The following is a 26,566-nucleotide window of genomic DNA, read 5'->3' on the forward strand; positions in this document are numbered from 1 at the left end:
TGGTAAGTAATAGTGAATTCAAATTCCCTTAACTTTCCCTCATCGTCACTAACAAGATCGGGCACACAATATAATGTAAACCTAATGAAAGTCCAGAATCCGTGCTTCAATTACAGGAGAAAATATCTGGCACACAGAGAGAACATGAGTGTTCTTTGTCGCCATGGGATTAAGGCATCATCTGCTAAACATGCAGAATCCTGCTTATGTTTTCTACATTGGTCTTCCCAGCTGCGACACTGTAGCATCAAATGGAACAGGTGGTGCTTCAATCACTGCAATCCCCTCCAACATCTCAACTACTTTTCTCATACCAGGCCGTTTAGCGGGTGAAAACTGAATACACCACAAACCCACAAGCTCCATCTTTCTTGCTATCCTTTCCTCTTCCTCCCCCTCACACATCTGCCATTTTGAACCTGCAGATCTCCTGCCGCTGCTGCTGTTGCTGTCATTGCTGCTGGGACTTCCACTGCCATTGTGCAGCACATGGTGCCTGTAGACCCACTCTGGGAAGTACATCTCACTAGCCTTGCTTGCATCTGCATCAAAGTTCCTTCTTCCCCCAACCATTTCCAATAGAACCATACCAAAACTATAAACATCAGATTTCTCTGTGATGCCTCCATAGTTTTTCCACCACATCTCAGGTGGAGCATAACCTGGAGTTCCCCTGCCACCTGAGACTGTCACATGGCTATGTTCCCTATTCATCAACTGAGCCAATCCAAAATCTGAAACCTTTGGCTGAAATTTTCTGTCAAGTAGGATGTTATGAGGCTTGATATCACAATGTAATATCCGGCTTCGACATTCTTCATGGAGATATGCAATCCCTCTAGCTGTTCCCAGAGCAATATCATGAAGCTGGCTCCAACTTAGCCTCTCTAAGGGTGGTTTGTTCTTTCGATGAATGTACTTCTCTAAGGAACCATTTTCCATGAACTCATAAACAAGAGCTCTCTTTGATTGCTGGAAACAAAATCCCAGAAGCCTAACAAGATTGTTGTGGTGAATTTGCCCAACCGTTCGGACCTCATTGAGGAACTGGGTTTCACTCTGTTCAGTCTCGTCAAGAAGCTTTACTGCCACAGTGAAACCATTAGGAAGGGTGGCTTTGAAGACTGATCCAAAGCCGCCCTGACCAAGCTTGTCAGTGAAATTGTTAGTGTACTTCTTGATTTGCTTGTAGGAGAACCTACCGGGCATTCCATAGGCGTAGTTTTCCAAGAATGTCTCCATGGAAGCTGGGACATTTTTGTTGTCCAAGTATCTTCTTAATGCTTGTTCGTCCTGACCTCTCAGTTCAACTTTCTTCCTCATCTGCTTGCGTCTTCTAACATAAGCATAACATACGCCCGAGACAACAATTGCTATTCCAATTCCAAGACCTGCAAAGAGTAAAAGAGAAAAAAAGAAAACAGAATTCAGTCACAACATTCGCAATCTACTTCTGAACTTCGTCTTCTATCCTTTTGTCTGCTGGCAGCATGCACTGATTAAAAATTCTTCCCCCATTATAATTCTAAACAGATATTTGGAGTCAACCAGAACTGCTTATAGAACTCAGGAACTCAGCACCATATCTTAATCTCAGTAAATGGTCTTACCTGCAATCATGATTTTTTTATTTGATTTACCACCGGCTTGTGAGATAATTATCCCTGCAGGAAACAACAATATCTAATTATTACTAATTTAGAATAAATCTCTCCGCAGAAAATCAAGAAATTGTTAATAAAACAACTTACCGTCGGAGCAGCTTGTCCTATGCACGGTAGAGTTACAAAAACACACCTCGTCACCCTTATTTCTGTTTTCATCCACAAACCCACATCTTCCTCCGGTGTTGCTCATGCATTCCACCCCACAGGGACTCACCCACTGAACCTTAAACCCCTCCTGAAGCTTTGTCCTCAAATTCCCAACCCCAGTAAAATTGTTCACCAGACTATTTGGTATGGAGACCCAAAAGGGCTGGCAGTTGGGTATCTGATCCATGTAGCCGTCATAGAAGTAGCACAGATTGCTGGTATTACCACACTCCGGGCACGGTGCCTCACTCAGCCTGGCCAACATGTCGGCCCTCGGCGCTTGACTACAGTTAAAGAACGTCCCGGTCTTGTAATCAGAGCTCATAAATAAGTGGCCAGACGTGAACCTCCTGTGCGAGTCTTGATCCAAGAACGGAGGGATAGGGGCACACCCCAAAAGGGAGGTATCCACCAGCATGAAATATCCTCGAGCATAAACGGTGGAGTTCATGGTGTCCAGGACCTTGTACTTGGCCCTCGGACCTTCGTCCTGGGTTATATACACCGAATCGTTCTCGCATGAAGTAGAGATGTAAGCGCCGTGACAAAGGGGTTTTAGGCCGATTGGGAATTGAATGAGGGAGTTGCCGCAGACCGAAGAGGCACATTGTTCGTAGTAATATGAAGGGCTTTTTGATGATTGGGTGCTGTATAGACAGCTAAAAAAGACGAAGGTAATCAGGACATGCTTGTTCCACTTCTCTCCACTTATCATGGTGATACGCAAACAAATCTACTGTTATGGCCCCTGTAACATGGAACAGAACAAAGGATTTGTAACATGGAGGAGAACAATGGTCGTTGCGCAGAGAGAGAGAGAGAGAGAGAGAGAGAGAAAGTAACAAAGTCAAGATAATGGGGTGGATTTTGGAATAAGAAGATGTGACCCAAGTTTTAGACAAGAAAATATGAGGAACAAAGGTTGCTGCTACAGCCGGTTAAGGCACAAGGTTCTGCGAATCCTTTACGTAACGTTCAGTCTGGGACGATGACTTTTGTAACGCGGAAAATTCATGATCATGGATAGAGATTAGTAAGATAACTTGGTTTCAGCACGGTTACGAACGCGGAGACTGGTGTGGTCACTGTCACTGAAGCGTAGGGGAACAGGAAAAGGAAAAGCCATCGTTGCTGACTTCCATTAATGTAGAGGCCAAAGAATTATGTTAAGTCTGAACAATATTTTTTTATATTTATTTATTTGATTGCAATAATTGTAACCACGTACGGAAGTGTATTAATGTTATTTATATTAATATTAAACAAGTAGAATTCAATTATAATTAAATTACACCCAAAATAAAATCTCAACCATTGGGATTGCTAAGAGAGTCATAGCTAAGTAGAAATGGGTTGGTGGACTTGGTTTGGACCTCTAAAGGAAAGGTTGTGGGAATCAACTTTGGCACCACCTATAGTGCGGGTGTGTAGGATTGAAGCCCAGATGACTCATACAATGAGCTTGTTAGCTTCTCGTGTAATAGTGACTCTTTCCTATAATTTTGGATCATCTTCACAGTTCCCAGCCAGTTCTATTTCCTCCAACCTTGGTCCTTCATCATAACAAAAAAAATTTTAAAATTTTTTAGACTTTTAGTATTATTTTTGAATATCATTATTTGTAATTTTTGTACTTATTTTGTATTTATTCAATCATATAAATATTAAAAATTCATTTTATTCAAAATTTTATTATATTTTTATTAAATACATTAAACAATTTAGAAAAAATTTTTATAAATTTATACAAACATAAAAAAAATATTCTTGGAGAAATTTCTTCACCGTAAAATCTATTCTTGGTAAAACAATTTTGCCAAAAAACTATTCTTGGTGAAATTATGTAGTCTTAAAAACTATTCTCAAAAAAATTATTTCACCATAAAACTATTCTCGAAGAAATAATTTCACTGATAATTTTTTAATTTCATAAAAATTAAAATATTTTAAAAATAAAATTATTTCACCAAGAATTTATTTTGAAATTTTTTTAACTAATTCAAACTATTCTATGAAATAATTTCACTAAGAAAAATATTATTGGAAAAATAATTTCACTGAGAAATGGTTAATTATTGTCCGTGAAATTCATTTTTTGACAATTAATTTTTTTGTAGGTTATTCTTGACAAAAAATTTTGTTGAGAATTCTTTTCTCGGCAAAAAATTCACTAAGAAAAGTAAAATTTCTTGTAGCTGCAAGAGAGGAGAAGAGACTAGCTCTCTAAGGGAAGAACGAAACCACTCTCTCTTCACTAGGATAATAAGAAAACAAAATCAGGAGTTTGGTCTTTTGTGAACCAGAATTCAATAGTATTTTTTTGTCAACCAAGGAAGCAATGGTTTCGGATAGGGAGGGCGAGTTTCACGGGAAGGTAGGTTATTAGAGGGTTTTTGCGGGACACCTAAGAATGCCACTGAGTAAAAAAATTTCCTATTGAACTTATCAAAACTAACAAATATATAAAAAAAATGTAACTAGGCTAGGGTTATTTTTTTATAAAAATTAACTGACATATAATTATTCAACTCTAAGAATGCCATTTAACCAAAAAATTAGTTATAATAAACAATTATTTAACTATTTATATACTTAGTTCATACTTATTTATTTACTCATTTATTATATTTAGTTAAAATTTATTTATTTATATATTTATTTAAATAATATTTTTAATTTAATTATTTCAAAAAAATTTATATGGAAACTCAAATATCTCCAAAAATATAAATTCTTTTTATGGAGTTTCTTCTCCGAGGAAGAATAGAAAGTGTAGAGAAGAAAATATTTCGTGTTTACATTGATGGAGACAAGCTCAATTTATAGATTATGGTGAGATTAAACCAAAGAGAAGATAAACATTACAATGAGGATAAGAGTTATCCTTGAGTATTGGTGTTACAATAGAATACGTATCATTTATCCTTTATCTCTATCATGCCCCCGCAAGATGGATCTCCGAGAGGAGAGTCCAATCTTAGTCTTCAAGAGGATGAAGCATGTTATGCGAAAGTGGTTTGGTGAGATCTACCACTCTGAACTTGTTCTCGAATGAAGTGGTATCCAAAGCTACATGTCTCATGTGAGAGTAAAATACTGGATTAGAGAATAAATTTATAACATCGACATTATCAAAATACAACATTGGTTGTTGTGGAAGAAAAACCCCAAGTTCAATGAGAAGATAGTAGGTCCAATGGATCTCAACTGCAGTGATTGCAACAAAGCGATATTTTGCTTCAATAGACGAGCGGGCCATAGTCCGTTGTTTCTTAGAACTCCAAATAGGATTACGGCCTAGGTAAAACAACATAGGCACCTATGGAAGTGAAATCATCATTGTTTCTTGCCCAGTCTGCATCAGAGAACACATGGAGAGACAAAAAAGATTATTGACGTATGACAATACCATGATCCAAAGTCCCACAAAGATAGTGCAACAATCGCATGACAACATCCCAGTGGTCAGTAGTAGGGTGATGCAAAAACTGAGACAACTTATTCATCACATAAGAATGTCAGGGCATGTAAGAGACAAGTATTGGAGATTACCAACTACAATCCGATATTCAGATGGATCAAAGAGTGTCATGCCAGACTGAAGTGTGAGTGTAGATACCGTGGTAAGAGGCGTAGTTATAGGCTTTGCTTTTGTCATGCGTGTGTGAGCAAGGAGATCACAAATATACTGACGTTGAGACATAAGTAATCTTTGAGAAAGGGGAACAACTTCAATTCCAAGAAAGTAAGTCAAGGAGCCAAGATTCTTGAGTGAAATTTTTTGAGCGAGAAGGTTGATGAACGTTTCCATAGCTTGATCATTGTCTCCTATAATAATGATGTAATCTACATAGACCAAAATATACAACATATCAGTACCTGTGTGAAAGATAAATAGAGAGGAGTTTGCATGAGATTTGGTGAAGCCAAAGGTGATAAGAAACTGGTACAACTCATGATACCAACCACGTGAAGTTTGTTTGAGACCGTAGATAAGCTTGCAAATTTTGCAGACTTGGTGGGGATGGTCACGATCAATGAAGCCCGGTGGTTGTGTCATAAAAATTGTCTCAGACAAAGTACCTTGGAGAAATGCATTATCAACATCAAGTTGCCGAAGCGACCAACCATGACTGACGACAAACCTAAGAACAATGTGAATAGTGGTAGGCTTAATAACAAGACTAAAGGTTTCATGATAATCAACCCCAGAGTGTTGGTGAAACCCTTTGGCAACTAAGTGAACCTTGTACCTGTCAATAGATCCATTAGATAGATATTTAGTACAAAAAATCCATTTGTAAGCAACCAAATTATGCGAGGGAACCAAGGGAACAACTTCTCATGTCCTATTCCGAACAAGAACATCATACTCATCAGACATAGCCTGACACCGTTTGGGATCAGTGGGGTTTAATTTTTGGATGGGCTTGTAAATGTTATTCTTTGGTCGGGTGACTATAACCCGGGGAAGGGGGGAAGCAAGTAGGAATGATGGGTGTGGTCGGCCGATGAGGGAGGTTTTTGAGTAGGGTTAAGTGTTGGAGTGGTGTTAGGTGCGAGGTCTTGAATGGAGCTTGCAGAGGGCGCAAAGATCGAAGTTGTGGTTGATGTGGTGGTAACCAAAAGTAAGGACACAGAAGAACATCAGTGGGAGAGTGTGTTAGATGAAGGCGATTGAGGTGAGACTGAAGAGTAGTGAAGGGGAAGATAAACTTTACGAATTTAACATGACGTGATGCATAATATATTAGAGGTAGTGAGTTCAAGACATAAATAGGCACTTTGAGTGGTAGAGTACCCAAGAATGATACATGGAGAGGAACACAGAGTGGGAGTAGGTAGACGGTTGATGAGATAGACAACAATAGATAAAATATATGACCAGTAAGATAGAGGTATGAATGCATGAGAAAGAAAAGACATACCTATTTCGATAATATGATGATGTCGTCATTCAGAATACCCTTTTGAGTTTAAGGGTATGTTGAGGGGACGTTGGATGAGAAATGTCATTGGTAGCTAGAAAAGAGAAATTTTTTTATATTTCCCCCGATTATCAAAATAGAGTGTTTTAATATGTTTACCAAGGAAGTTTTCAACAACAAATTTAAACCGGACAAATGTATGAAACATATGCATTTTCCATTTGAGAATGGTAAAATCAGATACACTTTCCAAAGTGATCAATAAAAATTACATAATATTTGAAATCATCAGTAGAAGAAATAAGAGATGTCCATACATCCAAGAAAATAATAAGAGGGGAAGAAGAGACAAAACGAGTAGTGTGAGAATGGTAATTTGTGAATCTTATTGCATTGACAATAATTGTAATTAAAATTAAAATTCAAAGAATACGATAAATCTAAGTGAAAAGTCATGATGTGCCTGAGAATTGTAGATGATAGATGACCTAAGCAATGATGTCATGTAGACGAAATGGTCTTAACATTGAAAAGGCGATGATCGATGAAGACAGGATTGAGGACAACGGTCATTCGTACACACCATCCTTAGTTCGACCCTACAAAAGTGATTCCCCAGTGTAAAGATCCTTCACACGAAAAAAAGTAGGTAAAAATTCAATTGAAGTATGATTAAATTTACAAAACTGAGAAATAGAAATAAGATTCTTTTGCATGGTAGGAACACGAAAAACATTTTTAAGGAAAATTTACATTAGGGTGTAGAGAAAGATTTGTAACCAGTATGAGTAACAGAGAAACCCGTACCATCACCACAGTATTATCAGTGCCGTCATGAGTGTGAATAGAGAGATTACTCAAGTCAATGGTAACATGGTGTGATATTTCATTATCCATAAGCATGTACAACTATTAAGAGACTTGGTGGTTGCAAGATGTGCTTGTGGTTGCCATGATGATGAAGGGCGAGGTTGCGAATGAGGAGGTTGGCGAGGAGTCTGGGGCGTTGGCAAGAACGGGTGCAACTGACAAAAGCCAGGACACTATGGAACAATGTGTCCTTTTCACGACACCACATGTAAGGACCTAAGTAGGGTCGAGGCTGAGATCGACCATCTAGAGTGATAATGTTGGTGAGACTTGAGGCAGGAGTTGGCAGGGGTGGTAGGAGGATGCCCTAGGTTGCCGTTGTGTATGACTTGCCAAAATTAGAGCGAGAATTGGCTGAATTTGTAGAAGTTGGAGGTGGAGATGAGTGAGCTTGATCCACACATAGTGATAGTTCCTTTTTGATGATTTTTTCATGTAGTTCATCAAAGGAAATTGATGTGTCATGACCATTGATAACCATCCTTTATCTTTATCAGAAAGAATCCCATATGCTGACTTTCCTCTTAAGAGGGGCATCCACATCTTTAAAAAAATGTTCTTTTGTCATAGATATATGGAAAATAATAATTCATAAATTTGGAAAGACCCCAAAGCTAGGGAAAACTACCCTTTAGCTCACCTTAAAATGACTCGATGAAAAATTCAATGATAAAAATATTCAAACAATTCAAAAAATTGTTCTATTAGTTACCTTGTGAGATAACTTCGAGTCTTTAAGAACCCAAATGCTATACTATGGGAACCTCCAATTAACAACTTAGCTGGATGAGTTTGTCTACCTGAACTCTATCATAGACATGTATTCATGTTATCCTAAAAATTTACCCGATTTCATTATTTTTAAGCTTTCCAACGACTGCGAGTTTTAAGCCTTATGAAGTCAAATGAGGTCTCTGATGCTCGATGCACATGGTCTCATATGAATACTGGACCGTTGCCATATGCGTCTTCACCTACAACAGTTGCAAAAGAATTTAAGGGCTCTACTTGACGGGGTCCCACTTTGTGTCGCTTATCTTCCTGCTTCTTCCATAAGACTTTACTCAGTCTTGCAGGTCGATTCCTTCTCTTTCATTTACGTTGGGACGATTCGACCATAACTTGTCATTTTCTTTTCATTTGTAGACTTGGTCGTGTCCGACTTTGCGACTTGCGGTGCCGTAAGAGTTACTCCAGAAGGAACATTGAAAAATCAAAGAGTTGGCAAAAAAATTTTAATATCTTTCAGGCCGGTTGACTCATTTAGTGCTTGGTTTGAGGAATAAATGGATCCAAACAACTCGGATTATTCGTTCCCAGCTGCCTACCCATTTTCTTTTTTCCCCACTCTGTAGAGGTTCCAACATTGGAATCACGCAATCAATTGATACGCACCCACCATGGAAACTCCATTCCTCTTCCTCTTCACAAGTTTCTTCGTAACTCTCTCCTTCTCATTGAGCCAGTCACAGGTAGTACCAACAAGCACAGACCCCGCCTACTACTACAACCTCTGCGGCTCTTCCTCCTGCGGCAACGTCTCCCTTCGCTACCCTTTTTCCCTCTCAAGCTTCTGCGCCCACCCCGACCTGCAAATCACCTGTGTCAACAACGACTACGTCGTCCTCTACAGCAAAATCGTTCCTCTAGCAGAACCCTGCCGCTTCCTAGGCAATCTCAGCGTCGACGCAGTTGGGATCACAATCCCGGTCGCCTTCGAGTCATTATTCCGCTGTGGACACATAACCAGGAAGAACTTCGTCACGGACCCAACGCTCTTCACCCTTGCTAAAGAGTACAAGATAGGGCTCCACCTCAACTGCACGCAGCGACCCAGCTCGGCCCCGGCGGGCAGTCTCCAGCCGAGTTCCTGCTTGGAGTGCAAGGGGAGCAGTACGGGTAACAATAACATCTGTTTTTACAGTAGCGAGTTCAATAACTACGCTGAGTGTGAGAACTTCCTGGTTGACACAAGGGAGAAGGTTAATGTGAGCACCATTAGAGATTTGAGAAGCTTCCTTACGACTGAGGGATTCAAGATTCGGTACACAAGGTCGACGTCTTGCAAGAGTTGTGAGACTACTGGGGGGTGGTGTGGGACGAGCCCTGGGAGGGAGTTCGTGTGCTTCTGTGCTTCGAGCGCACATCGGTTGAACTGCTCTGATGGTATGAATCCTTTGTGCAGCTATAATTGCTTCTGCATCAGTAGTAGTTCTGGTTGCAGCTGCAACAATAGTGATCTTGTGTGTGATCCGGAGGAAAGGAGAAAGCAAAAACGACGATGAAAAGTTGATTGATGGGATTTCACCTACAAGGTACTCTTACTCTCAAATAAAGAAGTTCACTTCCAATTTCTCCACAAAGCTTGGGGAAGGAGGATTTGGGAGTGTCTACAAAGGGTTCATTGAAGGAACTGGAGCTGTTGCAGTCAAGCTCTTGAAGCGATCGGAGCAGAAAGAGAAGCAGTTCATGAATGAAGTTGCAACTGTTGGGACAGTTCACCATCAACATTTGGTGGCTCTACTCGGTTATTGTGCCCAAGACAATAATAGAGCATTGGTTTATGAATTCATAGAAAAGGGTTCTTTGGATAAATATATCTTTGATAAGAAGGGATCAGAAGATCAAGAAGAAGGCAAAGAAGATGCGTTGAGTCTCACCTCCCGACAAATGTATAATATAGCAGTGGAGACTGCTAGGGGGATATTGTACTTGCATGAAGGATGCAGAAACAAGATCTTACATTTAGATATTAAGCCTCATAACGTTTTAATCGATTCCAACTTGACAGCCAAAGTGGCAGACTTCGGACTGGCTCGACTTATCGATAAAGATCACAGCCATTTATCATTGTCGCATGCTCAAGGGACACCAGGGTATGCTGCACCGGAGATTTGGACACAGGCCTACGGACAGATAACAGACAAGTCTGATGTGTATAGCTATGGGATGCTTCTTTTAGAAATGGCTAGAAGAAGGAAGAACAGTGATTTGACTGAGGAAGACACTAGCCGAGCTAATTTTCCAGATTGGGTATTCAAGAAGGCAGGGATACATGATCCAAAAGCGAAAACTATGATTCAGGAAGTGAGTGCAATTGAAACAGTGGAAAATGAAGGACAAATAGAAGAACAAAGAGAAGGAGAAGGAGAAGGAGAAGAAGGAGAAGAGGAGATCCTGAAAAAGATGTGCATGGTGGGTCTTTGGTGCATTCAACACATTGCCACAAACCGACCCCCCATGAGAAAAGTGATTCAGATGCTTGAAGGAAATAGTGAAATTCAAATACCCCCTGACCCATTTCCAGACGAGTTCAATGGGGAGGGTTTCCCAACCTATTACTCCACAGCTAGGGCTTCAAGTTTCCAGGTCAGTGCCGAAGATGAAAGGCTGTAAGCACTCCCATGGCTGTGAAGATTTGAATGAGTGACCTAAAAGTTCGACTTGTGAGGCATCTTTTTGCTCTCACCATCTCAGAGTAAGTATTTAAACGTTGCAACTCAGCAATAATGGAAAATTTATTGTAGGCCGACAAGTGATTGCAACCATTTGTTTGCATGTAAAGTAAAAGATCAAATGGATTTCTTGTATAAAGAGGATTTGCATTTTCAGCGTCTAGCATTTGTAATAATTACACCTCACAACAAACAATATCAATTTAAATAATGTCTTCCAAATAATATTTAATATCTGCAACAATCAGAAGTCTGTGATCTTCAAGAAATACTTGAGGAAAAGAATTTTCTTTTAGACCCCAAATAGTGCACTAGAAATGTTGAGAGAGAAAATGAATTATCTCTTAGAATTTGCCTAATACATTTACTGCATATGGAAAGTTCCGGTGGAATATATATTACTTAATAAACACTACAAAAAATATATTTCTGCCAAAAAAAAAAAAAAAACAGCAAAATTCTTCCCCCAGCGAATTTGGACAATTTGTTGAAACTTCTCGCACTGAATCTTTAAATTCGTTGAGAAAGTTGAAAATTTAAAAATTTCCTATAAATTAAAAAAAATTGGGAGAAAAAGGACATTTAATTGGAGGGAAGGGATATTCCCCGCTTTAGTAACTAGCCTTGTCTTCGGCATCCCCTAGATTACGGTTAAGGTAACGATTTCGAGCATGGCCAACTCCCACATTATGATGGACAAAGTCATTCACCATCATATAACTAACTGACCATTACTAGCTATTCCGGCATCATGCATTCGAGTTGCAGCCTACAATCCAATGAGAACGAGTTTTTGGGGAATTTTGTCAACAAAATGATATATTCACTACAAAGGTTATTTTAGATATAATTATTTAAATAAATATTAGATACTAAATAAAAAATAACACAAAGGTAGGTAAAACAACTTTCCCAACGAATGTCACTGAGTAAAAAAATTACCTATTTAACTTATCAAAACTAACAAATATGGAAATATTAACTTATTTAACCTATAAAAGTTAAATAGGCAAGAGTTATTTTTTTATAAAAATTAACTAGCTTATAATTATTTTTATATGGGAACTCGGATATCTCCCAAAACATACATTCTTTCTACGGACCTTCTTCTCCGAGGAAGAATAGAAAGAATCCCATATTGTGGCTTCCCTCATAAGAGGGGCACTCACATCTTTTAAATGTTCCTTTGTCCTAGATATGTGAAAATAGTAACTCATAAATTTGGAAAGACACCAAAGCTACGGGAAACTACCCTTTAGCTCACCTTAAAATGGCAAATATTCAAACAATTCAGAAGATTGTTCTACCAGTTACCTTGTGAGAGAACTGGAGTCTTTAAAAACAAATAGAGAACTTGTGAGCAGATTGAAGTAAGAATAAGGAATAAAATCAGAGATCATGTTTCTGTCGAAAGCCTTATTGGAATCTAAGATAAAACATATGCTGGTAAATACTTATGAAAACAAAATCGACTCTATATCTCTCTGTCTCTCAAAAAAAAATTACGCTCGGACAAGAAGAAGAATGGCTACGATAACTCTCTGAATTTTTCTTCTTTTTCTTCTTATTTTTTTACATGGTTTACATAGGTATTTATAGATAACAAGGGTGAATAATCACCACATTAACTTCTGTTACATGGAAAATTCATTGCCATACACGTTTCTTTCTTCTCCAAAGTTCTTTGCCAGCGATGAACTTATCTCCAAGAAACCGACTTTAGCTGTTGACTTTTCTCTTTATCACGAAGTTTCCTTGAGTTGGGCTTGGATCATAGATCAAGTTTATGATACATACCCCCTCTCCCCTTAAACTTGATCCTGTGACTCCAAGTAGATTCTTTAATCTTGTGAAGTCTTTGCTGGTCAGTGGCTTGGTAAAAATATCAGCAACTTGATCTTGTGACTTCACATATTCAACTTGCACATCCTTTCTTGCAATGCAATCCCTTATATACTGGTAGTGAATATCGATGTGCTTGTTTCGATCATAGAATACTGGATTCTTTGCTAGGGCAATGGCTGACTTGTTGTCGACACAGATTCTGGTCGGCTCTTCTTGTGTTAAGCCTATCTCTTTCAATATATTTCTGAACGAAATTGTGTTGAATTTATGGAAAAGTGAAATACTTCATTGACATCTATAACTTGTTGTAATTAGAGCACATGAACCTCTATTTATAATAGAAGAAGGTAGTAGAGTCCAATTACAATAAAACTACCCTTGTCCCAATTACATCCTAACTCTAACACTTAAAGATAAGTCCTAACATAATTAAATAACTCAATATAGATAAAAGACAAACATAACTCAAACTAAAACTCTTCATTGACGTGACCATAAGATAAGATACTTTTGTGAGTCTTTGATCTTCCAACTGATGTGATAAGGATGATAACTCATGGTAATCATTGTGGGTCCTACTTCTTATGGGCTTGGGCCCATCTTGTGGGCCTTTCTTGGTCATGTGGCCCATCTTATAATAATCTTAGATATGTGGACCTTCCTTGGTCGTATGGGCTTGAGCTTACAACCTGTCTTCCAACACTCCCCCTCAAGCTGGGGGTGAGAGAACATAAACTCCCAACTTGCTGCAAATGATGTATAAAATCTTTTTTGTATAATATGCCTACATCTTCCAACACTCCCCCTCATGCCGGTGCTCTCGTTCATGAGGCCTAGCTGGTATAATATTAGTGAGAGTAAATCCCTCCTAGCCGCTAAGACATTGCTCTGAAGTGTCCACCTCCACCATCGTGTCCCTCCACAGGGCAACGACTCTCAAGTGGTAGAGTAATATATGATATTAATGGCGGGGGGGGGGGGGGGGGGGGGGGGGAGAAGTAACATAAATATAATAATAAGTTCCTCCGTCATGGACTTCCAAACACAAAAATTTGATATTTTTGATGGGGATGAAGTTCCTCTGTCATGGACTTCCAACCACAAAAATTTTGATATTTTTTACAGAGATGAAATTCCTCCGTCATGGACTCCCGACCACAAATAAGTTTGATATATTTTACGGGGATGAAGTTCCTCCGTTATGGACTCCCAATCACAAAAAAATGATATTTTTGAAGGGGATGAAGTTCCTCCGTCATGGACTCCCAACCAAAAATAAATTTGATATTTTTTATGGGGATGAAGTTCCTCCGTAATGGACTCCCAACCACAAATAATTTTGATATTTTTTACGGGGATGAAGTTCCTTCGTCATGGACTCCCAACCACAAAAATTTGATATTTTTTACGGGGATGAAGTTCCTCCGTCATGGACTCCCAACCATAAATAATTTTGATATTTTTTAAGGAGACATAAATAAATAATGGTATGAGACTACCTCTTATTCAATAATAATATCTTATAAAAAAAGATACAATAGCAGTAGCTGAAATGGGCTTGGGCCCATTTAACACAACCCAAAATAATCCTTATAAAATGACCCACAAAATAATCCAATACACATATCTGTTCTAAATAATATGCTGACCAAGGAATAATCTATCAATTCTTCAAAAATAATAATCCATCTAGTGAAATGTTTTTTACGGAGTCACACCGAAATCTTGGGCATGTATATCGAGGTAGAAATTAAGTGGCCTGAGTCGGGTTGACCCGGACTGAGTTGGTATCAGTTGACTCGGTCTGGCTGGTGCAGAAACAGTACCTTGGGTTGCTGGTACGCTGGCTCACTGGTCCAAGTTGACATGGGCGAGTCGAGTCCGGGTCTCGACAGGCGCTGAACCAGAGCTCGACTCTTAAGGAGGAAACTTTTCGACTACAATGCAAGCTTTTGAATCAGAGTAGGACAATGTCTTCGTCAAGAAATGACAACCAAGTAAGCTAGATCAATCAGCCGGTGTCTTCGACAAGATTCCGTTGTCTTCGGTCTCCAAAAACGGAAACAACTTGCCTCACTGCTGGAACGTGAATTTTGGCAATGGAGCTGGCTGTTGTTTGCACAGAGTTTCCGAATGAGGCAGTAGGGATGCTTCACATCCACTAAGACAATCTGGGATGAATCTGTTAATAGTTGGCATGTGTTTGGGTTCGGAGAAATTTTCGATGATCGGGAACGTCGAGCTAATTCAAGAGTCTGGAGAAACTTGCCGTCTCCCACCAACGTGGCTGTGAAAGTTGACTTGCTTTTCTGTTATGATATTTCCCGCTGCTCTATGCTTTCTAGTTGACCTCTGTGACGATCTTTCGCTCCTCTTCTTCGTCAATGGAAGAAAGAAACAGAAATGATAGTTCCGGAGAGAACGAAGCCACCGACACCGCATCTGGTGAGCCAAGTAAACTTGGTTGCTTCCAACTCTGTAGTGGCAATCTCCTCCCAGGCTCCCAGGAACCCGCCTTACTTTCCTCATGGGCTGCCCTTCCGAGCAGAACTCCTCCACGATTGAGTTGCAGTCGAGTTGAGCTGAGTCAAGAGACCCATGCTCGGGACTTGGTATTATCAAACACTTTTCACCAAGCTCACGACATGAATAAAATAAACTTAATTCCACCTTTTGATTTTTTTGATCAAGAAGAAAATGAATAAAAAAATTTAAAACTGAATTCAACAACTATAAAAAAAACATTAATATGAAAAAAGAAAAATAATGGGTTTCTTGGAATTATGAAAAACCATACTACGAGTCCTAAAAATCAAAGATCTGATACCATGTTGATTTTCAAGACTCCATCAATTTAGTTCATGGAGAAAAAAGGAAAGAAACCCATTGGGAGAAAACTAGAGGAAGGAGGGTTGTGAAATTGATTTTCTAACCCTCCCCCTGAAGCTCTATTTATAGATTTATGTAACTATTGTATTAAAATAATACCCCTGAACTTAGGGTTTAGAGTTTAGGGTTTTAACCCTGGAACTTTAACTTAATTACATCAATGCTATCTCTATGAGATGACCTTTTATTGAGATGACCTTTTATTTACCATCATGCCATCAATGTATGTGGGCCTATGGGTCTTCTCCTTGATCTGTTGGCCTTGAGCCCGTCCTCTATATCTCTTAGATGCATGGGTCTTCTTGGTCTTATGGTCTTGGGCCCATCTTCTAATACACTTGGATATGTGGGTCTTCCTTGGTCGTGTGGAGTTGGGCCCTGTCTTCCAACAATCTTGATATAGAGGGCATGCAGATATGGACATTTTGTAAAGTCGTTCTTTTGAAAGTACTTGTCAATCCGGCTATTCCATACTCTTGGTGCTTGTTTTAACCTTTAAAGAGTCTTCTTTAGCTTCAAGACTTTGTCTTCATTTTCCTTCTCTTTATAACCTAAATGTTGCTCGATGTAAACTTCTTCTTTGAAGATTCTCTTTAGGAATGCAGACTTTACATCCATTTGATGAATTTTCCTTTTGTTTTGAACTGTAAGAGAAATGATTAGTCATATAGTTTCTATACGGGCAACAAGAGCAAATACCTCATCATAGTCAATGCTGACTCTTTGGCTATATCCTTTTGCAACAAATCTTGCCTTATGTTTTTTTGATTTCTCCCTTGTCATTTCTCTTTGTCTTGTACACCTATTTAACACCAACGGGTTTGTTCCCTTTAGGAAGTGGAACAAGTTTCCAAGTGTTGTTCTTCTCGATGGCCTTGATTAATTCATCCATGGCATTTCTCCACTTGTTCTCTTGTGTAGCTTCTTGGAAACTTATTGGTTCACAATCAACAAAAAGACAAAAAAACGTAATATTACCAGATGGCTCGATTTCTTTGTATATTTCTTGAAGACTTTGTATCCGTGGCGTGATTCTTTGACTCCCACTTGAATATGATGAAGGTGACTCATCTTCGTGTGTAGCTGATGTTGACGAAGTAGGTGGAATCGTTGGCCCTAGTTGGGTTTCTCCATATTGTTCAATCAATATTGGCTCATCTTTAGATGGAGGGGAGAAATTGAAGTCATCTTTATGAGATCCAAAATCCCATAATCATTCTTCATCAAACACCACGTCTCGACTGATTACAATCTTCTTTTTGTCCGGATTGTACAACTTGTAGCCTTTTGAATTTGCGTCATAACCAATGAAGATAAAACTTTCGCTTTTATTATCAAGCTTGGTTCTCTTTCATCTGACACATGAGCATGAGCTATACTCCCAAAGACTCTTAAGTGGGAGATGCCGGGCTTTTTTTCCACTCCATGCTTCTTGTGGTGTTTTTCCCAAAACACTTCTTGTTGGAGATCAATTAGATAGATAAACCACACATGCCACAACTTCGGCCCAAAACTCTTTAAGTAATTTCTTGCTTTTAAGCATGCTCTGAATTATATTGAGGATAGTTCAGTTATTTCTTTCTGCCACTCCATTTTTTAGGGGGATCTAGGAACCGTCATTGATTGATGAATTTCATTTACTTCGCAGAATTCTTGAAAATATATGGAAGTAAATTCTACTCCTCGATCAGATCTCATGGTTTTAATCTCTCTACCACTTTCCTTCTCTACTACAGCTTTAAATTTCTTGAAGACTTCAAAAACTTTTGATTTTTGTTTCAAGAAATATACCCATGTTTTCCTTGAAAAATCATCAATAAAGAGAAGAAAATAATTGCTTTTACCTAAAGATCTTGGCTTGATTGGACCACATATATCTCTGTGGATTAGCTCGAGTGGCTTCTGGGCTCTTGAATCTGATCTTTTTGGAAAGCTTTTTCTGAATTGCTTCCCTGATAAACACCCTTCACACACTTGATTAGGGTGATTAATTCGAGGTAAACCTCTCACCATTTCTTTCTTGGACAATAACTTCAATGCTTCAAAATTGAGATGCCCAAATTGAAGATGCCACAGCCACGATGCGTCTTTATAACAAGCCTGTAAACACTTTGTAACATCGTTTTTAATATTTTTAGGAATCATTCTGACATTTGTACTTTGGCTATTAAATCTCTTTTGTCATCTCTTATAAAAAGGCTATAATTTTTCATGTGAATGTCATAGCCCTTTTCTAAGAGTTAACCCAAGCTCAAGATGTTATTTTTCATACTAGGTACATAGTTGACATTTGAAATTAATTGATGACTACCATCTTTTGCACGAATAAGAATGTTACCTTTTCCTTGTACTGCCATTGTGAATTATTTCCTAGAGAGACATTGTCGTTTATTGATTCATTGAGGTCTACGAACAGGCTTCTTCTTCCACACGTATGGTTGCTTGCACCTGTGTCAAGATACCTGGTGTTCTCTTGCTTTTCATTGTTGTTTCTATATGTGAATAACAACGTTTCTTTTTCTTCTATCTTTGCTTCAGCATAATTGGTCTTCTCAACGATCCTATTCTTGGGAGTTTTACATTCTAAAGCATCATAGCCAGATTTTTGGCAGTTATAACATTGAATATGAGAATTTTCGTACCTGGGGTTCTTGTTTCCTCTTCCACGACCCTTTGTTGAGCTTTCTCTTTTCTCATAGCTATTGTTGGAGTTGTTATTGTAATTCCAACCTCGTCCATAGCCGCGACCTCTTCCTCAACCACGTTTGTTTCTTGTGTAGCCTTGTTCTTCTTCCTTTTTTTGATTTGTGTCTTGAGAAGTTGTTTATAGAGATCTTGCTTCTTTTTGTGCTTTTCTTCATAGGCTTGCAAAGATCCTTGGAGTTGCTCTATCGTCATTTTTTCCAAGTCCATGGTTTCTTCAACGTTACGATGATGTGCTCGAATTTGGGATCCAACGAACAAAGTATCTTCTCTATTATTCTCACATCTTCTTGCTTTTCACCATTTCTTTTTAATTGATTAGAAACAACTACTACTCTTGAGAAATAATCTGAAATAGACTCGGATGCTTTCATATGTAAGGATTCAAATTCACCTCTTAGTGTTTGGAGACGTACCTTCTTCACCTTTTCGACTCCTTTGTAAGAGGTTTGTAACTTCTCCCATATTTCTCTGGCGGAGGTTGTACTCAAAATCTTTTCAAAACCATCATCATCTAATGCTTGATAGATGAGGTAGAGAGATTTCTTGTCTCTCTTTCTTGAATCCTTCAAAGTTGTCTTTTGCTCTTGTGTAAAAGCATCTTCTCTTTTTGGCTTCGCTAAAGCCTTTTTCAACGATGTCCCAAACATCGTGTGCTCCAAGAAGAATCTTCATCTTGATATTCTAATTGTCGTAATTATTGTTGTTGAGAGTCAAAACTTGGAAGGATGTCACACTATTTGCCATTTTCAATAAAAAAATTTGAAAATTTGTTTCAAAGTTTATACCTTATCAAATCGAAGCTCTCGGTGATACGAATCCAACGCTGCCAAAATCACCTCGATCGAACGTCGAACGAGCTTCTACGAGCCACCAGAATATTCCTGAGTCAACTCTCCAAGTTGAATTGAACCAGTCGAGTTGGAGCCAGGTTGACTGAGAACCGGACAAGTTGTTCGCGCGGAAACCGTCATTTTAATGATTTTGATGAACTCGTGTCGAGCAGAAACCCGAAAAATAAGAATTCGGGACCGGGTCCGACCGGTCGTCTTCTTCCTCTACTAAAAAACTAGAGACGTTGTCGTTTGTGTTTTTGGAATTCCTTTCGCCGAAAAATCCTTCGCCTTAAGATTGGCAACAGAAGTGTCATACAAGAATTTTGACTAGCCCTGATACCACTATTGGAAAATAAAATGACGCTTTTGCTCTCTGGTTCTCTCTAACGTCTCTGTTACATTCTGAAGTTAAGAAACAGAAACGGAAGAGATTGTTCTACCAATTACCATCTGAGAGAATTGGAGTCTTTAAGAAAGAACTGGGAATTTGTGAGCAGATTGAAGTAAGAATAAGGAGTAAAATCAGAGATCATGTTCATGTCGAAAGCCTTATTGGAATCTAAGATAAAACATATGTTGGTAAATACAAGAGATGGAAAGTAAATTTTATTAAAAAACAAAAGGTAAGCCCAAACGTTATACTATGGGAACCTCTCTCAGACATGTATAATCTTTATCATGTTATCCGCAAGATTTACCCGATTTCATCATTTTTTAGCTTTCCAATGAGTGTGAGTTTTAAAGCTTTATGAAGTCAAATGAGGCCTACAATTTTAACCTCGGGTAGACGCATCAGATCACAATCTCTAATGCTCGAGGCCTGCCTTATGCGTCTTCATCTACAACTGTTGCAAAAGAATTTAAGGGCTCAAATGGACGGGGTCTTACTTTATGTCGCTTGTCTTCCAGCCTCTTCCATGGACTTCACTTAGTCTTGCTAGGTGGTTCCTTCTTCTCTTTCATTTACTTTGCGAGGATTCGACCATAACTGGTCAATTTATTTCATTTTTAGCCTTGGTCATGTTCGACTTGACACACACGACTGTCAGCAGTGCTGTTAGGGTTACTCCACAACGAACATGGAAAAATCAAAGAGTTGGCAAAAAATTTTCTTTTTAAAATCTTTCAGGCCTGTTAACTTGTGAGTAGATTGAAGTAAAAAAAAGGAATAAAATCAGAGATCATGTTCATGTCGAAAGAATTAAGGGGGGGGGGGGGGGGGGGGGGGGGGGGAGGTGGTTAGTCAACTTGACTCAAGAGATGAACTTCAGCCACATTACTCAGTTCATCTCCTGAGGTCGTTAGTGGAGAGCCGGACTTCAAGTCATGTAGATGACTAACATGACTTCAAAAATCATCTCCAAGGCGTAAGCGACGGAATGTGGTTTCCGCCCATATTTGCCCTTCATCCACATGAAATGATTGCCAAGGTTCGAACCCTCGACGATTTTATTTTTCCCCCCTCTCCAGCACACCCTCTCATGCTCTCTTCTCATTTCATTTTTTTTCGCCTTATCTCCCGCACCCCGAGCTCTCTGCTCCCTCTCTCATCTCCACCGCTTCTCTCCGGTCTCCCTTTCTACGACCTCCATCTCTCGCTGAGAAAGTCCTTTCGACGTCCTTCTCTCCATCTTGGACTCGCTCTCACTCTGAACCTCCTGCTCGCTTATCCCTCTCTCTTATCCCTCACGACCTCCCTCTCTGCTCTCTCTCTTCTCCCTCTCTTCTCCCCTTCGGCCTCTCACTCCCTTCTCCCTCTCGCTATTCTCTTTTCCCCCAAAATACCTTCCAATTTCGTTCGATTTCCCCTATTTCGGTTTTGATTTTCTTTGATTTTGACATTTGGGCTTCAATTTCTTAATTTCTACTTCGATTCGGCATCGATTTCACCCTTCGGCTTCGATTTCACCAATTCGGCTTCAATTTCACCCTTCGGCTTTGGTTTTCCCCAAATTAATGCACAATAAAATATCTAATTCAATTAATAAATATATTAATATATTTTAATTATACATTAAATAACTTATTCATGTAGTAATAATGGTTGTTTTACCTAATTTTGGGTTTAAAGATTATGTTGTAATTAAGTGTACTGTAAGGGTTTAGGGATTCTCTAATTTTTTTATATTTTTCTCATGTTGGGGTGCTAACACTAGAAACTATTTTCCAGTACACATGAAGTCGTCAATACTAACACCAAGTGCAAAGATGAAGTTCATGTAGATGAGCTGCACCAGGTTGGTTCCTTTTTCGCTTTCATTTACATCAATTTCTTTCATTTGTAACCTTTCAGTTTGGTCAAGTAAAAGAAAAGAAAACATCACTCTGTGTTTTTACCTTTTTCTATTGCTTTATTGACTTATACAAGTCGTTTGGTCAAGTTGAACTTTGACACACGTAAGAGTTACTCCACAAGGAACATTTAAAAAATGGAGTGAGCAAATGCTTTTTTTTTATTATCTTTCAGGCCAGATGAATTTAATATATATATATATATATATTTAAAAAATTTAAATGAATTAAAATTGTAATTAATGTGAAAATTGAGGAAATAATTATAAATATTTTATAAAAACAAAGAAAAAATAAGGGAAGGAAAAAAAGTAAAAAAGGAAAATGAAAAAAAGGAGGAGAGAGAAAATGAAAAGAAAAATAAATAAGAGTTGTAAGACAAAAGGAAAAAGGACACAAATAGTAGGAAAAAGGAGGAGTGAAGGAAAAAATTAAAAATTAAAATTTATATTTAAAATTTTAAAATGAATTAAAATTATAATTAAAGTGAAAAATGAGGAAAATAAATATAAAATATTTTCTAAAAATATAAAGAAAAAAAAGGAAAAAAGGAAAATGAAAAAGATGGACGAGAAGGAAAAAGGAAAAGAAAAATAAATAGGAGTTGAAGGACAAAAGGAAAAATAAAAAATAGCAAGAAGAGGAGAAGAGTGAGGGAAAAGATTAAAATATATATTTAAAATTTTAAAATGAATTAAAAATATAATTAAAGTGAAAATTGAGGAAAATAAATATAAACTATTTTATAAAAAAAATTATACAGGAGAAATATTTTTTAATATTTTCTTGTACAATTGAGCCATGTTATTAAATCATTGTACTTAAATCTTGTTCTCAGTTTAAAAGTTTATATAGTTCACAACTTATAGTGTATTTCATGTCATTGTGACTTGTGAGGTTGAAAGGTCGAAACCTGATGAAAGCAGGGAGCAATAGGTAAAGGAAATGGACTCAGTTATTAATATGGATTGTTAAGTAAATAAGACTCATCTAGAATACCCTTTCAATTTAATTGACCTTCATGACATACAAAATTATTTGTAGTATTGGTAATAAAAATTTATTAAAAATAGAGCCATATTAGTGGTTTTTCAAGAAATGTAGAAAAACATTTTTAGTAGAAATACATTTCTAGGGACTATTAGTGCCTCATTTTTTTTGGAAACATTTTTCTAATTTGCCAAGATGGGCTAGAAAGCCTTATAGAAAATTTTGAATAAGTATTTGATAGTTGATGCTGTAATACTTTTAGCATGAGGCAATTTTCATAGCAATTTTGTATTTAACATTTTATTTGATTAAAAATTTATTGTTAAGTATGGTAATATATTAGATTGATTATTAATTTTTTTTATTTCCCTGGAAGAGGCAATAAGACATCCATTTAACTTTCCTAAGAAAATTTTAAAATATTTTTTGTAATTTTCTAGTAAGTCACTAATACTAATAGGATTTTATTTAAAGTTTTTATGAAATATGTATCCTAGGAAAAATATTTCTAGTTTTTCCTAGAATATAAAATTTCAACCAAGGGCACTAAGGATGCCATAGTAAATTTATGACCAGATTCAGAAATTACAAAATAAGCTAGACAACATTTGGGTAAAAAAGATTAATATTGGTGCATTCTAATCCATTATCGAGATTAAATCCCGAACATCCACTATCATTCTTTTTTTTAAATGTATGCATAATATTATATATAATTTATTTGATATATGTTTTATACATAGTATTAAATGTACGTTGAAGCTCGAACTCTTTTTAAAATTATTAGGCTTGAGCTCGTTTATAATTTTAGGTTCGAGGCTATGGTTGACTCGAACTTGAGTTCGAAATATTTAAATCAAGCTCGGCTCAAACATAGGAAAGTTCGGGCTCGACTCGATTCATTGCCACCCTTATGCCCAATTTTAAGTAGTGGCCATGACCAATTTTATGTAAAATGTATGCCCAATTTTATGTAAAATGCATGCATAATTTTATATATACTTTATTTGATATGTATTTTTTGAAAAGTTATAAATGTATGTTGGAGGTCGGCTCGGTTTGATGCCACCCCTAGTTGTTGGGACTAAAAGCTCTCCTTCGAGGAAAAAGAATTTTCTTTTACACCCCAAATAGTGCACTAGAAATGTTGAGAGAGAAAATGAATTATCTTTCAGAATTTGCCTAATACATATACTGCATATGGAAAGTTTTCGTGGAATATATATTCCTTAATAAACACTACAAAAAAATCTATTTCTGCCAACAAAAAAACACGCCAGTGAAATTTAATAAGTTGGAAGAAAGTCCTATCCTAGAGAATTTCCAAATTCTCTAGGTGAGGCGAAATTAATTTGTTGGCAGTGCAACTTTTGCCAACGAATTCTAAACTTTTTTGAGTGAGAGGTTCCCTGAAAATTTTCTTGTTCTCGCAAAACTTTTCACCTAGTGAATTTGGACAATTGGTTGAGACTACTCGCAGTAAATATTTAAATTTGTTGGGAAAGTTGAAAATTTAAAAAATTCCAAAAAATTTAAAAAAATTTGAAGAAAAATGACATTTAATTGGAGGGAAGGGACAACATGGCCAACTTTAGTAACTCGCCCTTTCTTTAGCATTCCTATATTACGATTAAGGTAACGATTTCGAGCATGGCCAACTCTCACATTATGACGGATAGTCTCGGGAACAATTTCACCATTATATAACTAACTAACTATTACTAGTCATTTCGGCATCATGCATTCGAGTTGTAGCCTAAAATCCAACGAGAATGAGTTTTTGGAGAATTTTCTCAACGAAATAGTAAATTCACTACAAAGGTTCTTTTAGATATAATTATTTAAATATATATTAGATGCTAAATAAAAAATGACAAAGAAGTAGGTAAAACAACTTTCCCAACAAATTTGGGAAATTCTTTTCACTTTCCTTTTTCTTTCTTCTCCTTTTTTTATCCTTTTATTTTTTTCCTTCCTCTCCTTCTTTCTTCACACTTTTCATTTTTTCTCTTTTTAATTTTTTCTTTCTTTCTTTTTTCTTCTCCTCCTATTTTTCCTTTTCCCTTCTTTTCCTCCTTCTCCTTTTCTCCTTTTTTTTCTCCTGTTTTTTCATCTTATTGTTTTTTCCCTTTAGAGGAGAAGAGAAAAAATACAGGAAATTCTCTTGGGAAATTCGCTAGAAGAGAAAACCCTCTCCTAGTATTCTCTCCTAGCAAATATCCCATTTTCAGTGGGAAAAACTCTTCCCTTATTTCCTCCTTTTTCTCTTTTTCCCTCTTTTTCTTTCTTCTTCTTTTTCCCTGTAGAAGAGAAGAGAAAAAAATGAAGGAATTTTTCCAAGAGAAATTGAGAAATTAGTTGGGAGCAGGAATCTCCTAATGAATTTTCCATTTTCTTTGGTAAAAAATCTTCCTTTTTTTCTTTTTTTCCCTTCTATTCCTTCTTCTGCTTCTTCTCCTTTTTTTCTCTTTACATTATTTCATTTTCCTTTCGGACCTTTTATTCTTCTTCTCATATGTTTATTTTTTCTTTCTTGTCATCCCTCACTTTATCCATTTTTTTTCTCCTTTTCCTTCTCCGTTTTCCCTATAGCGAAGAAGCGCAAAAATGAATGAATTTCTCTCGGTGAATGTCACATTTTTGTTGGTAAAAATTCTTCCTTTTTTTCCCCTTTTTTTAGTAGAGGTAAAGAGCAAAAATGCAGGAATTTCTCCTTGTGAAATTGGAAAATCACTGGGAGTAGGAAATTCTGTCCTTAATAAAACAACAGTCAATATATCGTGACTTCCAGTCCCAAAGTGTGACTTTCACACTTCTCCCTCTGTGTTAGGACAACTAAATAAGGTTTCATAACAAGGACTGATTAATTTGATACCGTAATTAGTCTATGTTTAATATCTATTCTATCATTGATGAATGGAAGTCTTCCCTTCGTGATACAAGGACAATTATACCCTTCAATAATTAATAAATTTTCAATTGGTTTAACTTATAAAATAGTCCCTATAATCAAGTAAACTTTAAAAGAGGATAGTAAATTTGATCTCACAAGATCACTCTTCATATGACTTCTGACTTTGGCAAGCTATTTCCAGCGGAAAATTAAATTTGATGATAAGCTCCCTTCACACCATGTGTAGTTATTTTTATTTCTGCATCAGTAGCAGTTCTGGTTGCGGCTGCAATAACAGTGATCTTGTGTGTGATCCTGAGGAAAGGTGAAAGCAAAAACGACGATGAAAGGTTGATTGATGGGTTTTCATCTACAAGGTACTCTTACACTCAAATAAAGACGTTCACTCCCAATTTCCCCACAAAGCAAGGGGAATGAGGATTTGGGAATGTCTACAAAGGGTTCATTGAAGGAACTGGAGTTGTTTTAGTCAAGCTCTTGAAGTGATTGGAGCAGAAAGAGTAGTTCATGAATGAAGTTGCAACTGTTGGGACAATTCACCATCAACATTTGGTGGGTCTGGTCGGTTATTGTGCCCAAGACAATACTAGAGCATTGGTTTATGAATTCATAGAAAAGGGTTCTTTGGATAAATATATCTATGGTAAGAAGGGATCAGAAGGTCAAAACGAAGGCAAAGAAGATGCGTTCAGTCTCACCAGCCGACAAATGTATAACATAGCAGTGGAGACTGCTAGGGGGATATTGTACTTGAATGAAGGATGCATAAACAAGATCTTACATTTAGATATTAAGCCTCATAACATTTTAATCGATTCCAATTTGAAAACCAAAGTGGCAGACTTTGGACTGGCTCAACTTATCGATTAAGATGACAACCATTTATCATTCACACATGCTCAAGGGACACCAAGATATGTTGCACCAGAGATTTGGACAAAAGCCTATGGACCAGTAACAGACAAGTCTGATGTGTATAGCTTGGGATGCTTCTTTTAGAAATGACAGGAAGAAGGAAGTACAATGATTC

At 37.4% G+C, this 26,566-nt stretch overlaps 1 protein-coding gene and 1 pseudogene across 1 annotated transcript; one reads left to right on the forward strand and one right to left on the reverse strand.

Moving 5' to 3' along the window:
• Positions 1-213: 213 nt before the first annotated feature.
• On the reverse strand, positions 214-2,529 carry LOC137946691 (probable receptor-like protein kinase At5g20050). The gene is made up of 3 exons (XM_068793012.1): positions 1,752-2,529; positions 1,611-1,664; positions 214-1,391 (listed from the first exon to the last, which is right to left on the reverse strand). The coding sequence occupies exons 1-3, from the start codon at positions 2,527-2,529 to the stop codon at positions 214-216; spliced, it is 2,010 nt and encodes a 669-aa protein (XP_068649113.1).
• A 6,483-nt stretch (positions 2,530-9,012) lies between these two features.
• LOC137946692 (LEAF RUST 10 DISEASE-RESISTANCE LOCUS RECEPTOR-LIKE PROTEIN KINASE-like 2.4) lies at positions 9,013-11,134 on the forward strand (annotated as a pseudogene).
• The last annotated feature ends 15,432 nt before the right edge of the window (positions 11,135-26,566 follow it).

This window comes from Aristolochia californica, unplaced genomic scaffold (assembly GCF_029961685.1).
Source record: "Aristolochia californica isolate CCGP_79_NKW_82.1479 unplaced genomic scaffold, dmAriCali1.0.hap1 SCAF_12, whole genome shotgun sequence".
Classification (NCBI taxonomy): domain Eukaryota; kingdom Viridiplantae; phylum Streptophyta; class Magnoliopsida; order Piperales; family Aristolochiaceae; genus Aristolochia; species Aristolochia californica.

Bases quoted from the DNA above. Each gene is read 5' to 3' on its own strand.
- LOC137946691 (XM_068793012.1), bottom strand. From the start codon at position 2,529: ATGATAAGTGGAGAGAAGTGGAACAAGCATGTCCTGATTACCTTCGTC. The intron at 1,665-1,751 runs GTAAGTTGTTTT...TGTTTCCTGCAG, and splicing joins TAGGACAAGCTGCTCCGACG to GGATAATTATCTCACAAGCC. The intron at 1,392-1,610 runs GTAAGACCATTT...TACTCTTTGCAG, and splicing joins TAAAAAAATCATGATTGCAG to GTCTTGGAATTGGAATAGCA.